Here is a 14855-nt window from a genome sequence, read left to right on the forward strand (position 1 = left end):
GTTGCTATGAATATTTTTCTGATCTTCAACTTGAATATCTCTTGGCACTGATTCTTCCCCCCCTTGCTCCCCCTTTCCTTCCTTCGTCATTCGTTTCCTTTTCTCTCATATTTTCACTTCCAGTCAGGCATGTATTCTAAAGTACTGGGTTATATTTAGAAGGTACTGTACTCTGGAATAAGAAATCTTATTATGCTTACAGGATATTATCCTATTTCAACTCACTTGTAACTTGTTCTAGGCCTGCATAATGCCTAATACCATGGCATAAGGTTATTTCTTTTAGTGTTTAAATTGTTAGGTGTAGTGCTCTCTCTAGTTTCAAATCCTTACTGAATGATGTACCAGTATTTTCTTTATGTCCATCTGCCTTTGCTGTGGCACACCAGAGACAGACAGCTATGTGGTAAAAATGATGTAGAACAGTAGCTGGAAAACACTCCTGGGTATTCTCTACTGCTTTTTGCACCAGAATTTCAAGCTCTGCTGGGTCCTCAGAAGGATGATGTTAACTTGACTTGCTCAGATTTGGCATCCTCTGAGGCCTGAAATGGTATTTGTTGTTCTGTACCTCAGATCTGATTTTTATAAGGGAATAATGGTGACCAGTGATGCTGAATTTGGCGGGGAAAATGTTGCCTCTGCCCTGACACTGGCAAAACAAGGTTTATTTGTGAGCAGAATCGTTTCTGTTACATGTATTGTGCAGCAGAGCTTGTGCAGCTCTTGCTGCCTCCTGGTGTGGAGAGGGAAGACTGCCCAGAGCCAGGGTGGGTGGCTGTGGGAGGAAGCCAATGTGGTTGTTAACAGTGGGAAAGCTGGAAGGGTGTAAATGGAAACATGAAGGCTGTGGGTTTTTCCTGCAGAATTCCATGGAAGTATGGGACAGTCTTGGCTGGTGGCTTTTCTAGAAGTGCAGCTGCAATGGGCCGATGCTGATGGTGCTAAGGGGCTATTAGGCACAGACCCAAAGTTGGAGATGGAGACTTGACACCTTGGGTTAACTGTAGGAAAGTCCCTGTGCTTTTCATATAGGAAAGATAAATGTGGGCCATTGATTGGCACCACGGAGCTGACAGACATTATATTTTGCTTTTTGAAGTATTTGTGCTTCTTAACACACACCAGGATGTCCAGTAGGTTGTTTTAAATCTGGAAGTGACTAACACCACTAGGCTGATGAAGGGGATATTTGCTTGGCTGGTGTCCATCATTGCACTAGCCTTTATTTGTCCCTTTCAAGTGATTAAAGGAATAGGACAGCCAAGTACTGCATTGGCAGAAAAGTTTTCTTTCATACTGTTCAGAAACTTGCACTCCAGTATGTGATTATGATGTAAAAAATGCATGTTTTAAAGCCAAACAAAACCTCAAAACAGCAATAAACAAACCAGTATTCAAGGAAAAACATGTTCAGGTGTTTTGTCTAACTCTCCTGAACAGTAATGCCTACCATAAAAACTAACCATTGAGCTAAAGGAAGGAGGGGATTTCATGATCTGAAAATTGACTGGTATTGGGACCAAGGCTGTGGGTTAAACTAACATTTGCTTAGGAAATTTAGATCAGCTGGAGAATTTTCAAGTTCTGAAAGACTGTTTATAAAATAAAAATGTTGACAAGGCTTTTACAGTTCATTGAGCAGAACTCATGTCTGTTGGGATTATATTGCCAGAGATGTGCATGTGTGTGTTAAGTTATTTAAAATGCTCAGAACTGGTTTGCTTTAAAATGTTGAAAAGGGCTATTTTTCATTTTGCTAGAAGGAAGTAGGGGAAAAACAACTTTGTCCTTAGAAGTAGTTTGCAATTGCTAAAGTGGGTATACAGGATATTTTCTTTGTTCTCTGAAGTCCATAATTGAGAATTCTTTGTCTACAAATATTAATCTCTGTGAAAACAAAGAATTTTGAAGGCACATATGTAATGCTCATGTGCATCTGAAATACTTATGTATATTGCTGCATTTATGTTGTACTCAAATGTACGCAGCAATTGGGATGTTACAGGCTCAGCATTACTTGATGGCTGATAGCAAAATACAGACCAGCTTTCAAAAGGAAATAAAGACCTATTGTACAGACTGTCCTCAGCCCAGCAAGGCACATAAGTTGCTAGGTGGAAAGGGTGTGAACTGTTCTTGTGACTTCAATGCAGTTAGTTTAGCAGCTTAAGTTATGCATGGAGTTAATCAGTTTGCTGAAGATAGCCCTAATGTGGTTACTATGGAAAAGTTTGAGCTTTTAACACAGCAATGTAAATGTTTGCTTCCAATGCCCCCTGCTTTCAGTGAGGTTACTAAATGTTGCACTTATCTGTGAAAGTTATCATAGTGACCTGATATTTTTAGTACAGTGTCTTTTTGGACTGGCTCTGTTGTATAGCCAGGATTCATTCTGCTGCTTCCAACCTTCGCCAAACACTCTGCAGTTCAGTATGAAATTTCAGTTATTACTTTTGAAACCTGAAAGGTTTAGCAATATTGCAGATTTCCATCTTTCCTAACATTTTGGCCTTCATACTGACTATGCAGTCACTACTTTTTGACAGTGTATTTTACATTTCATTTTCCAAGCAGTGTTTTATTAGATTAACTCAGATGGGAAGAATAGCTTCACATTTATCATGAGTGACTTGCATGTTCAGTCAAACACTGTGATATTGAGTAGTTTAAATCTCCAGTGTATGAACTGTAAATTAACATTAAAGGCCTCTCTTAACATCCATTACTCTGTTTAAACAGTTGCGAAGAATCACTAGTTGCCAGTAATTTCTCCTTGAATACAAATATATCATCTGTTCTAATGTTGTTTTAACTCTCTTTTCATGACACACAGATCGAGAATATCTTAAAATTAGGAAATGGCAAGGCTGAATAGTGTAATGGATAATTGAGACTTTTATTGCTGTTTAGTAGAAGTTTCAGGCTTGCTTGCAGCTCAAATTACTAATTTTCCTAAAAACCAATGATCCTTTGGTTACTGAGCATGGTCCCAGAGGATAAATACCCATCCTTCTGGGACCACTGATTCAGCCTCTTCATAGTCTTAGCATAAAAATCTGACCTGTGAAGATGTGAAGTATGCACTCCTCTGTTGCAAGGGATGACTTTCTTTACTGAGTACAGTAGTCCTTCAAGGCATCCAGGCAGAACAGTGTGGAGAGTATTCACTACAGACTTTTTTTTGATAAACAGAGAATTTCAGACCCCAGAGCTTTCCATTTATCACATTGCACAAGTGTGAGAAATTTGGACATAGGCACAATAAATAAATCAGTAAAAACCCCATAGAGTATGCTGCAGGATGCATTTCAGAGTAGAATCTAAGAGCAGAACTGTTGAAGAGCTTGTCATTTCCAGTTCATGTAGCAGTTGTGAAAAACAGCTTTGCATCTTCATAATACTTTAGCAGTTCGTTGATTCCACCCCCCCCCCCAATCTAAGGACTGGGATCTGTGCTTCCCAAGTTGCTTAGGAAGCCTGGTGACGTGCACTCAATACTTTTGAAGACTGAAATTGGAAACTCTGGCTACTGAAATCAGGATGATTAGCACCCATCCATGATAATACTTTCTCACTGTGTTGCCACATATTCACCTCACTGCAGTGTGTCTCTACCTGCTTATCCTGCCTCCTGTTATCTTTGCTGTCTGCTACTGCATGCTGTAGGGTGCACAGTACTAGTCCATAAAACCTTATCTCCTCATCTATTCTCAATCCCTTTTTGCAACCTGCTGCACATCTTTTCCCACCTCATGCAGCTAAACAAGGCAAATTTGTTTTAAACCACATGGGGATTAAGATCCTTTGCAGTTTCTTGATTAGTGTTTAGGGGAAAATAAAATGCCAGTTTAAGCTTCTGATCTTTCATAAGAGCATATAGAACTCCAGTGTTCAAATTTATGCTTAAAACAGCTCTTCTGGAGTCACATTCAACCAGAAATTAATTAGCATGGAAAAGAATGACTAAAACTTAAATATAATCAAGTTTGTATTTCAGCTTCCATCTGTGGTGAAATCAAGACCTATTCAGCTTTATGATCGTTCATGGAGATGGCTTGATTTTTATTCTTGCAGATTACAAATCTCTTGCATTCTTGTTGTCTTTGCATATTAAGAATGACCTTATTTAAAAACTTCTTATGGTTCAACTTTCTTAGTAGGAACATTATCATGCACAATTGAAACTTCTGTGGTGAGAAAAGGCATGTGCTCTAACAACAAAAGCCTGGCTTTATCCCTGTATTTGCACTGCTTAGCTGATATGTGCAAAAGCTGGTCTGTGCTAATGCTTGATAATAGTATATGGCAGCTAGCTGTATGTATGGTTGACCAGTTGTTTATCCAGTTACTGCGTTTATGCAGATGCAATTAATGCTTTCATACCTAAACTCTGCTCTTGTTTTTTTTATATCTAACCACCACTGTCCTCATCACTAGTGTGATATTGAGTGCCCAGCATAAATAGAGAGACGTAGAAATTTATCCTTGGAGTAGCCAGTCTTAAGATATAGCTGTTTTGCAGAAATAGTTGATTAGAAACAACTCATTTCCCTTGAACCATAAAAAAATAAAACAGTTGACTACCTAAATCAAAGCATACATTTAGAATGATCTTGCAAAACTACAAAACTTTTCCCAGCATGTAAGCTTTGTGTGCTGTGAAGCTGTAATGACAAATGTCTTGTGGAATAACTGCTGTTTAAATAGCGGTCGTACCCATTCATTGCAGCAATAAAAGGGGGTCTGTTGCTGATTTCATAGACTTCAATGTCTCCTACTATCAATGTTCTGTTTGGCAACCTGGTGCAACCCTGTATGGACTAGGCTATAAGGTGCATTTAGAAAGCAAATAGTGGGCTCTTTGTCAGGGAAAGTCTATACTGTGAGCATGAAGGAGCTTGATCTTTCAAGACTGACAGGCTGCAATGCATGTTTTAAGTATTTTTACATCACGTACTTATTGGACAAAGAATCTTCTGCTGCTTCCTTATAAATATAATAGCTACTGGATAGTAGCTATCTGTGGATCTGTTCAGAACCAGCTGTATAAAAAGTGCTGTCATTATGTGAGCATGAATATGTTAGGAAGCTATTTCTCTCTCTATTCCAGCTGACTAAAGACTATAAGCAACATTGAAAGGCCTGTGTACATGTGAGTGATGTGGTCCAGTCAAATGCTGAGGGAACACATGACTAATGGATTTACAGTGGGCTGGCAGTGCCCTACATTTTTTTTCTTAGTAAAAACTGCTGCAGTCAGAAAACCTGCATATTGTTGTAGGTATATGGATGGTGGTAAACTCTTTCCTGGGGGGAAGCAGGCATTTAGTTGGTAAAATCTAAGTTTTCTTTGATTTTTGTGCTTAGTACATTTTCTAGCCTCTTGTTCACATAATGGTATCTTATTTCTTTGTTTTAGTCTTATTTCTTGTGATTAACATTACACTGTTTGTGCCAATGAATTCATCTGTGGTTGACCTGCAGTGTGTTCAAGCTGGAGTTTGTACCCTCCTAATCCTAGGTCTCCTTCATGAATATCTTCCTTGCCTGTAGCCTGGGTGGAGCCTGTTCTGTCCTGTGCTGGCACTGGTATGTGAGCAGATGATTCATAGTTTTCAGTCAATTCATCATTATCTATGATATAATCTGTGTCATCATCCTTCGGTTGATCCTGTATTCAAACAAAGAAAAAGGTCAGTGGAAGGGGGACTCTTGAGGAGGATTTTTGTTAAAGCTTAAGTGAAGAACAAGTCTGATGCAATTCCACTCATTTTATTTCATTATTTGCTTATTTTTTAGGTGTTAATTTACCATCTTGATGTTGATTAAAGCAAATAGTTGCTTACCATGTTCTGCTCTTGAGCAGTGTTGGGAAATGTAACCTACCCTTCAGATCTTTAAGATAACTTCAGTGCTTTAAATATCACTGATGGGTAGCCAATACTTTCAGTGTCTGGCTGAATTATTTAGAACATGACTCATATTTGAAGCTCACAGTATTAGTGGACATTCTTGAAAATGTAGGAAAATGTAGCACTGTAGCTTCCAAGACCTCTTCTCTGCAACCCTGAAGAAACTGTATAATTCTTAGCCTTAAAAGTAATAAGCTTTGGAAAAGGGCCTTTATCAAAGTGTTTCATTGAGTATGGCAGGTTTTGGATTACACCTTAAATACAATTATCTGAGCTAGGTACTTACGCCATATGCACTGGGGCTGGTCAGAAGCTTGGCAACAGGATTACACCATGCAGGTAATGTTGTTGTGAGAGGTGGACCAGTGTGGGTTAAGATAGGTTTTAGGTATCTGTGAAGTTTGTTAAAGAATATTTCCCATACAGATATTGATACTAAGATGCTTCTCTTACACAAAGAAATTTCATTTTAAAGCATGAGGGAATCATCTAACTGAATGGAAACATAGAAAATACCATCTCTTTTACTCACCCATTACTGCATACATTCATCTGTCATCAGTCTTGTCTAATATTTTTCAGTAACAACAAAAGACCCCAAGACCCGCCCCCCAAAACAAAACCCAGAACACTTGATGCTCAAAATCTGTCTTTTGAAGGGTGCCAGAAAGTGTGAAGGGATTGTGTTGTGGGGTGCATAAATGCAGTAGGAGTTGGAAGAAAGGAACTGTGTACTAGATTATCCTGTTTACTATTGTCACACTTACAGCAGACAGATGACCTCTTATGCGATTTCAACAGGAAACAATTTAAGATGCAACTGTATCAGCTACTTTATGTGAGAACAGTAGTGAACACTTTCTTAAATACACATACTCAGCCTTTTGTGAAATCAGTGCATTTCTTCAATAGGCAAAGTATATTTCATCAAATATTAAGTTTCTTTGTTGCTGGGAGTGTACATAAGTTGTTCTCTGTAATACTTTATTTTCAGCATTCAATGCATTTGTTTTACACTTCATACATCAATGTTCTTTTGTATAAAATTATGTAAATAAGTTGGGAACAGGCTTTATGCTATTGTTTCACACCTGTCTTTCCAAACTCTTCATCCAAAAGTGCTTTATTGAGATAAAAGAAAAACCTGCTCATCTTGAACAATCATTATCATCCTCGTATCTGTCAATAACAGCTCTCCCATGAGTCCCTCAAGTTGACTTATCTTCTCTGCTACTTTTACTCGCAAAGTAATTTTCAGTGTTCTTTGGGAAGCAGGTCTGTCAGCTATTTTTGCTGCTAAGGAAAATTCACTTTATTGATTGTCATCCCACTTTCTCACCCCTGCTCCTTTTTCTTGCTTGTTCTCTCTCCCTCACTCTTTCTCTCTGCCTCCTTAAAGAAGAAAGGAACAAATGTAAAACTGAGTAGTGATTCAAGCTCTACAGCAATATTGTAGAAATATTGAGCAAGTAACAGTGTGTCTTAAAGGTAACCATTCCAGTGCCTCCTTTTCTTTCATTATTGGTTGTTTAGGATATCACTGCTTTATACACAAAGTACAAATTCTGTATCCTGAAGAAACTGTTATGTAAAACATCCTTATGATCTCAGTTACAGATTGAAAGGCTAAATAACTTGCTCTGCTGTTCTCTATACTACAGCCATGGAAGTTGTTCTGTAGCATCTGGGTTTCTTGTGTGTTTGTATTTTTTAAAAATTAAATTGCATCTGTCCAGAAGCTGGTGTGATTCCTTCATCCAAGGTCATATACTGAGTTAGTGTGAAAAATTGAGTCTACTTCAAAAAAGATTGTAAGATTTTAATATAAATTCTTATCAGAACCATGATCAAGGTGGGAATCTTGCCAGATCAAATTGTGCAGGGAAAGTTTAGATCCTCTTGCTCCTGTAAGAGTAAAATCAAACAAAACAATCCTTTTCTGATCCACTCCCAACCTTATTTGGAACCTCTAAAGTGCCAAGCAGTTAAGAGCTATTATTAAAAGGCAATGTATGAAAGCCATCAATTAGAGTTGTTTTGTTTTCAGCACTTCAGAAAAACCTAATTAAAAGGCCAAAAACGGAAGTAGGAGCATAATTCTAGGTTTTTAATCTTTGGAAATGTTGGCTTTGTTAGTACAAACAATTTAAATTATTTCAATGGAGGAGTCAGACCTAGCATGAAAAATACAGGCTTGTAATGGAAGTCACTTTTGATTATACTGAGTTCTGTCTGCTCTGTTCTTTTATTCTCTTCCAGAATAAGTAACCGAAGCTGAATATTACTCTACATTTCCTCCTTAATCTGATGATGTCTGAGCTAGGCCTTACTTCTAAGCAGCCTCATAACTTTATAATGAGCTTTTATACCTCTCAGTAAAAGCTTGAGTCCTGTTTTCCTCCGATGTTTGCATGAAGCCCAGCACCACATCAGACAGGAATAGAGGGTGCATGCTGAAACAGGTTATCTACTTGGCTGCCACAGTAGTCTTCAGTCTTTTGAGCCACCATAGCTTTTAGCATAAACTTTTGTGTCTGGTGTGTTTAACTGGTTGCTATGTGCATATGCTGATGTTTTGAAGTTGAGTAGTGGCTTCGTTTGGGGCTGCAACAGGTTCTCTAAGTCCCCTTCCTTTTGCATTTGCTCCAACACATTCATTGCATATTGTCCATGCTTCTGCTTTAAACTGCATCTCAAGAGGCTTTAAAGTGAAGACAATTTTCTTGTGCTTGTTGTGATGCTTCTGAGTCTGTAATAAATTATTTATCTCTTTGTTCCTTATTTAACTAGTTATTATTCAGCACACTAAAGGAACTTAAATTGCACTGGCCTATTTTTCATTGTTTTAATGACCTATGCCATAAATGTTTCCTCTTCATTGACAGAATTGCTTTATAGTATTACAGACATAATCACGTCATTCACTGCAGCATGAAAGAGGAATTCTAATCCATGTGCAGTGCTGGCATTTCAAAAGTATATCAGACATGGGCCTATAGCATTTTAGGACTGGAAGGAAGTCTTATCACACTCCAGATGCATTTCCCAGCATCTCCAGGGAGAAATAATTTAAATAGTGTAATAGAAAAAGGTAGATTTTCCACTAAGGCTGCTTTAAAAATTGGAAGAAACTAAGCGTAAACCTCTTAGCGTAACTCAGAAATTACTGCCGAACTAATTCATGCCTGTCTAATTCAGGGATAGGGAAAAGATAGCAGGAAAACATTGTATGCATCAACCCACTTCTAGATTTGCACTTCAGCCCTGCATGGGCAAAACAGCCCACCTGCATGTCTCAAATTCTACACTGTACAATACACTGTGTTAAAAAACATTAGAAATTATCACCTTGACCATATTAATAAGTTGGGAAACTGAATTCAGCATACCTGTATATGCACATGCGTAGAATTTTAATCCATATACAGTGCTGGCACATTAGCATGCCTTACTTTCATAAACAAATACCAATTTTTCCATTGATTCCCTGTACCTCCAGGTTTCCACTCTCAGTTTACATGCCCAGAAATGTTTAGCCTGGGTTCCCTCATTGCTATTTGAACATCTCTTTGCCCAGGCAGTTCCAGTCTTCCCTTGCCAGTAGCCAGGCACGGTTCCTCTCCCTTCCTGTCCCACTGACACCAGACTCAACATCTAAATCTGTTTACCCCTTCCTGATTTAGCTTCTGTCTCTGCGGAGTTTGACTCATATGATGTCCTCTTCTGTACTGCCCAGCAATAAGCAAAGAAGGCAATGCCACTGCAGACAAGACAGCAAGTGTCTGAACAATGTAGCCTAAAGTTGAACCACAGGCAGGTTGTCTGTTGGGACTGATGAGGCTAAGCAATTCAAATAGGGCCTACAGGGAGGGTACAGCATGCTCAATAGCAACAGGACCTTCAGAATTTAGCTTTTGAAATTGAAGAGTGGGTGGTTTGTTTTTGTTTTTTTTTTTTAAAGTCTATGAATAGCCAATTTTTCAAAGTTTCACAATGTGATCTAGTTTAGACTGGAATTTCAAAGAAATGGCAAAAGGCATCTCCAGACTGGAATATGAAGTCTTTCCTTTAAGTACGGTGCATTTAAAAATAATCTCATGAGGATTTATCAGGAACAAAACCATGGAATTGCATGATTTCTATGTTGTTGGCTTCCCCCCCCCCCCCCCCAAAACACTATGCCTGAAACAAACATCTATTATGGAAATTTTCCTCCTATATAGTTACTGCTTCACAAACATACAGGTAACTTAAACCAGACTTTTCAAGTGAGAAGTCTCAGGTAATCTTGATGAAACACTACTGCCACTAGCCGTGTTGCAGAACATTTAGGATTTCCATTATGCAGAAAATTCTGAGATAGCAAAATAGTTTTTGTGGCATATCAGGATGAAAAATCAGCATATAAAAATTTCTGTTCTTTCAGCAAATAAGCATCACATGAGCACACTGTTAAATGGACATGTTCTGACCAAATTTTGAGAATGTTGGTAAAAACCACTATTTATCTTTTTGATAAAATGGCATTAGCATGTTCAAATAAGAAAAAAATATTCTGGCAGAAATGTTGTGGCTGTTTTGACTCAGACTTAAAGGAGGCTCACTTTGCTTTTGTTGGAGGAACGAAGTCCTAGTCTGTGGCTCTACTGAAAAGCATAATAGTAAGAGAAATAACTTGTAGTTTTGGGGGGCAGGTGCAGAATGAGGTATGACAAAAACCAACCACAAACAAACCACGAAACCAAAAAACCCAGAAATAGCCCCCCCCGCCCTGCCAAGCAGAAGATGGGGCCACGGAAATACATATGGCAGCTCTGCTTCAGCTCTGTAAAGCCCTGCATTTGGCTTAGAAGGTGTTTTGCTTTCTGCCTCATTGCATAACAGGGGTTCTGTTACTCAAGGTAATCTCACCCTCCCCAAAGGCAAATATGCTCACACTAATATTTACTATTAAAAAGCCCCGAAGTACAGGAATTATGGTGATGCTAGTCAAAATTACATATAGTGATTTTTCTAGAGACTATATTCCTATATCAAACTGCGTTATAAATACACATTTGTTAGAAGTATGTTATTTAATATTCTATTGCTAGGTGCTGTATTTCTGCTGTAAGCATAAGTTGATAGAGGTAAATGTCACCACTCCCAGAATCCATCCCTTGTGCAAGATTTTTAAATTTCTTGAGGCTTGCAGCCTTTTAAAGTGTCCCTTTTGTGAATATTTTTATTTAAGTCTGAGTTGTAAATTAGTGATGTCACAAGTTTAATATTACTCTTTGTTCTATTTATGAAGAAACATACATAAGAAATGTATATTAAAAAAAAGATGTCACTTCTGTTCATTCAATCTATTTTCTGTAATAAGGACAAATGATGTTTTGTTCCTTGGCAGAGGTTTTTTTTTTTTTTTTAAAGAGAGAATGATTTTGATATTAGCTATGTGATAGCCTAAAGAGCAAACATTTCCATTTCAGTAGTGTTTGAATGGGAGCAGGCAAACCATGAAACTTTGATTATCTGGTTAAGTTCTGCACGTGGCTGACTCCTGCTAACAGCTGACTGAGATTATTTGGTTACTTTATACAACAGCTTGTATGCATGATTGAGCTGGTGAGGCACAGAGACATCTCCAGCTCTTAAGTACATGCACAGCAGATTAAAATCACCTAAAGGAGAGATTTGTTTTTTAGGGGGGTCTCCTCCTGACTCTTGCAAGAGAGGATGATGTTTTTTCATGTCCTGCAGAGTTTTCTTCACTGGATGAGGAGTTATCAGTGCAGACTGGCTGAAAAGTGCAGGGCATGATTACATTTGATTTAATTGTCAGAATAACAAGTATCTTTTTGAAAAGACCATGAGATCTGCAGTGACTTAACATGTAAAGATAACCAAATCTGCACGGTGGAGAAAGTTGAGAAGGAATCACTAAATCTAGCACAAATGATATTTTAACTTAGAGCTGTTACTAGTGAATTCTGCTCTAGTTCTTTGTGACTCTTTCTTCTTTTTATAGGTGGTTTAAAAAAAAAATCCCACTACTATTATAACAACTGAGGATAAATGGAATCATACTGTAGTCCTGCAAAGTCAAATAATCAGGTCTGTATTTTATTTATTTTAAGAGTCATTCTTTCTGTCTTCATCTTTCTCATGTCGAACAGGGAGGGTGGATGAAAATCAGTGGTAATAAAAACTAGTTCAGTGCATCCTTACAAGAAAGTCTGTCTGACTGTCAGATTCTAGAGCCAGATGTAGTGTCAGACCCAAAGAATTAAGTCTGGCTTTTATGCAGAAATGTGTGTGTGTAAAAAACAAAACAAAACAAAAAAAACCAAAAAAAACCAAACAAAAAACAACACCCCCCCCCTTGCTGCTTTCAACTCTGAAACTGGAAGCATTGCAGAGATGTGGGCAAAAAGGAGGGAGTTAATAGAATTGATCTGAGTCAGGTCTTTTTATACAGAAGTAGCTGCAGACTGAGAAGTGGCTTGTTCTGTAAACAGAAATGTGTAAAACGGGATATTTGCAGACCATGGGCTTCTAGTTGTGAGCTCACTGAAGCAGAGAGGAAAATTGAGACAGTCAAGTTATTTGAAGTCTATTATATCCCAAATATAACATCTCCATGCAAAGAAAAAATCTGAGATGTAAATGGAGGCTTGCTTATGTAATTGATAAGTGGGTAATGCAGGTACTCTTGAAAATAGGATAGGGCATGCAACAGGATAGAAGAATACTCATGTAAGATTCAAAAGGAATATATGAACAGGCACTAATGTCAGACAAATTAACATTAGAAGGAGCTTTGGAATGTGCAGACTATGTGAGGTAGCTAAAGAGAAGAAGAAACCTCCCTGACATAAGTTGTATAATAACAAGGAAATGATTCTCATGTAACAAAAACCCCACCAACCAACCAAAATACAACCAACTAAAAAAAAAAAAAAGCACCAACAGAGTCACATAGGAGTCAACTACACACACAATGAAGAGATAAGACTGTGTTGCACTAGTGACATCAGCATTGATGACAAGCATGTGACTTTTCAGAAAAATGTGGGTGATTCAGTTGATGTCATTGGTCGGATTTATCTTCCCTATCTTCAGACACCTTATAGTAGGTTATCTGAAAGAAATCTAATCTACTTGTTGTTCTTTTTCATGAATAAAGAGGAATGGCCAAATCCCAAGGCAGTTAGTCTCATTCTGCAGTGCTGGAGTTAATTGGAATGAATTGAAACTAGGATGACTTACTTTCCCTTTTATTGACTATAAAAGAGTCTGAACAACTAGATTAGACTTAAGTGGCTAATAATTAAGTATCTAAAGTTTGGTGAAACAAATTTCACTTCAGGACATAAGAAAATAGAACCCCTGAGGCAAAATATAAGAAACCAAACACAATATTCTCCATACCAAGGAAACTAGGAGTGTATGAAAGGCATCTGTTTTCACAATTAGGAAATACTATAACAAATGCATTTAGAAGAAAAAAAGATAAAAATAATATAAATTTCTGTGTAATAAATATGGCATCAAAGCCAGCAGCAGAATGAAAACCTAAAATAATTCAGCTTGTGAAAACCTGAATGACTGTGGAATTCAGAAAAAGAAATTTCACCTCAGAGAAAACTTGAAGATTTCCCGGTGCATTTGAAGGCATAGAAAATTTCTTAGGACATTGCAAAACTGGTCTACATGTGACTTGGCAATAGGGTTTCTTTTCCTGCAGAAAGGGAACTTCTGCATGTGGTACATTGTCAGCATGATTACAAAACTGGAGATACCATTGGCATCAGTAAGCTAAATTATTGCATTAGAAAGGATGAATGCTGGTGTGACCTGGCTGTGCATAGACACTTAAGGCCTTAAAAAGACACTGATGCCAGCTGCCTCAGATGAGATCACTTTCAAGCTCTTCACATGAAGCACATTCATTGTATAAAATGCTTCAGCCCTGGTACTGGCAAAGGGAATGAATGCAGAAGAGCAAGCAAGTTAGCAGGGATTTCTGCACTCTGTCTGGAAGAGTGTTTCGTGAGAATGTCCTTGGCATCACCATCTGCCTGAGAGGTATTCCAGAAAACAGATGTGTGAAGAATAAGGACTGGTAGTGGTTATGTGCCTTGCTAATGACAATCTAATACCAGTAGCACCACAAATCTAGTAATTTCCAAGATGCAGGGAGAGTAAACCTTAAAGATTAAATGCAGTGAAGTACAAGTACAAATTGGTTTTGATCGAATGAATTACTTCAATCACATCATAGAATAAAAGAGAAAAGGTCTGATCCAAATAAAGTGAAAGCTATAAAGCTTTTAAAAACCTCTCATCAATAAATTATATCAGGTACAATGAACTTGTACCCACTAAGGTACCAAGAATAGCAATGGTTGTAGTGTGTCTCTACCCTGGGAGAGGAGAACTTGGGGACCAGAAGGGTGGTGGAAAGAGTGGGCAGCAAGAGAGTAATGTGAACAAGACTTTCCAAACAAGAAGGGCATCATTCTGCTCAAATTAAAATAGTACAGTGAAAGCAAGGCAATAAAATGTCTGCTTACAGAACTTTGTAAGCAACAACTGGAATAATATTCTTGCTATGGCCCTCTGGTGACATGGAGTGAGAGCTAAAGTCAGTGCACCAAAATAGGAAAATAATTATTTGCGATTTTTTTCAGGAAGTCAGATATTTCATCATTATATAGCTATAGCTGCACAATAACAGTTAAAATAGTTCACAGATCTGTGGAGGCTGTTTTTGACAAATCTCCAGCTTCTGCATTGCCAAGATTCAGAGGATGCTATCATGGTTACAAAGGTACAACTTGAAAGGGAAATGTGATCCCCTATGAGAAAATCCTGTAAAGAACTACTTTTCTTGTGCAATTTTATTGAAGGATAAGCTATGAATGTGGAGGAAAGCTTGGAGGAACAATGTCC

The 14855-nt window shown here is 37.9% G+C and overlaps 1 protein-coding gene across 1 annotated transcript in view; it reads right to left on the bottom strand.

The window, feature by feature from the left end:
- Positions 1 to 1275: 1275 nt before the first annotated feature.
- Positions 1276 to 14855, bottom strand: part of SLC9A9 (solute carrier family 9 member A9) — a 219552-nt gene continuing 205972 nt past the window's right edge. Inside the window, exons 15-16 of the mRNA XM_052804257.1 lie at positions 6202 to 6307; positions 1276 to 5674 (exon numbers count right to left, since the gene is read on the bottom strand). Coding sequence (XP_052660217.1) covers positions 5444 to 5674; positions 6202 to 6307 — 337 coding nt within the window. The 3' untranslated portion in view covers positions 1276 to 5443. The remainder of the gene's footprint in view (positions 5675 to 6201; positions 6308 to 14855) is intronic.

The sequence above is a fragment of the Harpia harpyja genome, chromosome 12 (assembly GCF_026419915.1).
Source record: "Harpia harpyja isolate bHarHar1 chromosome 12, bHarHar1 primary haplotype, whole genome shotgun sequence".
NCBI lineage: Eukaryota > Metazoa > Chordata > Aves > Accipitriformes > Accipitridae > Harpia > Harpia harpyja.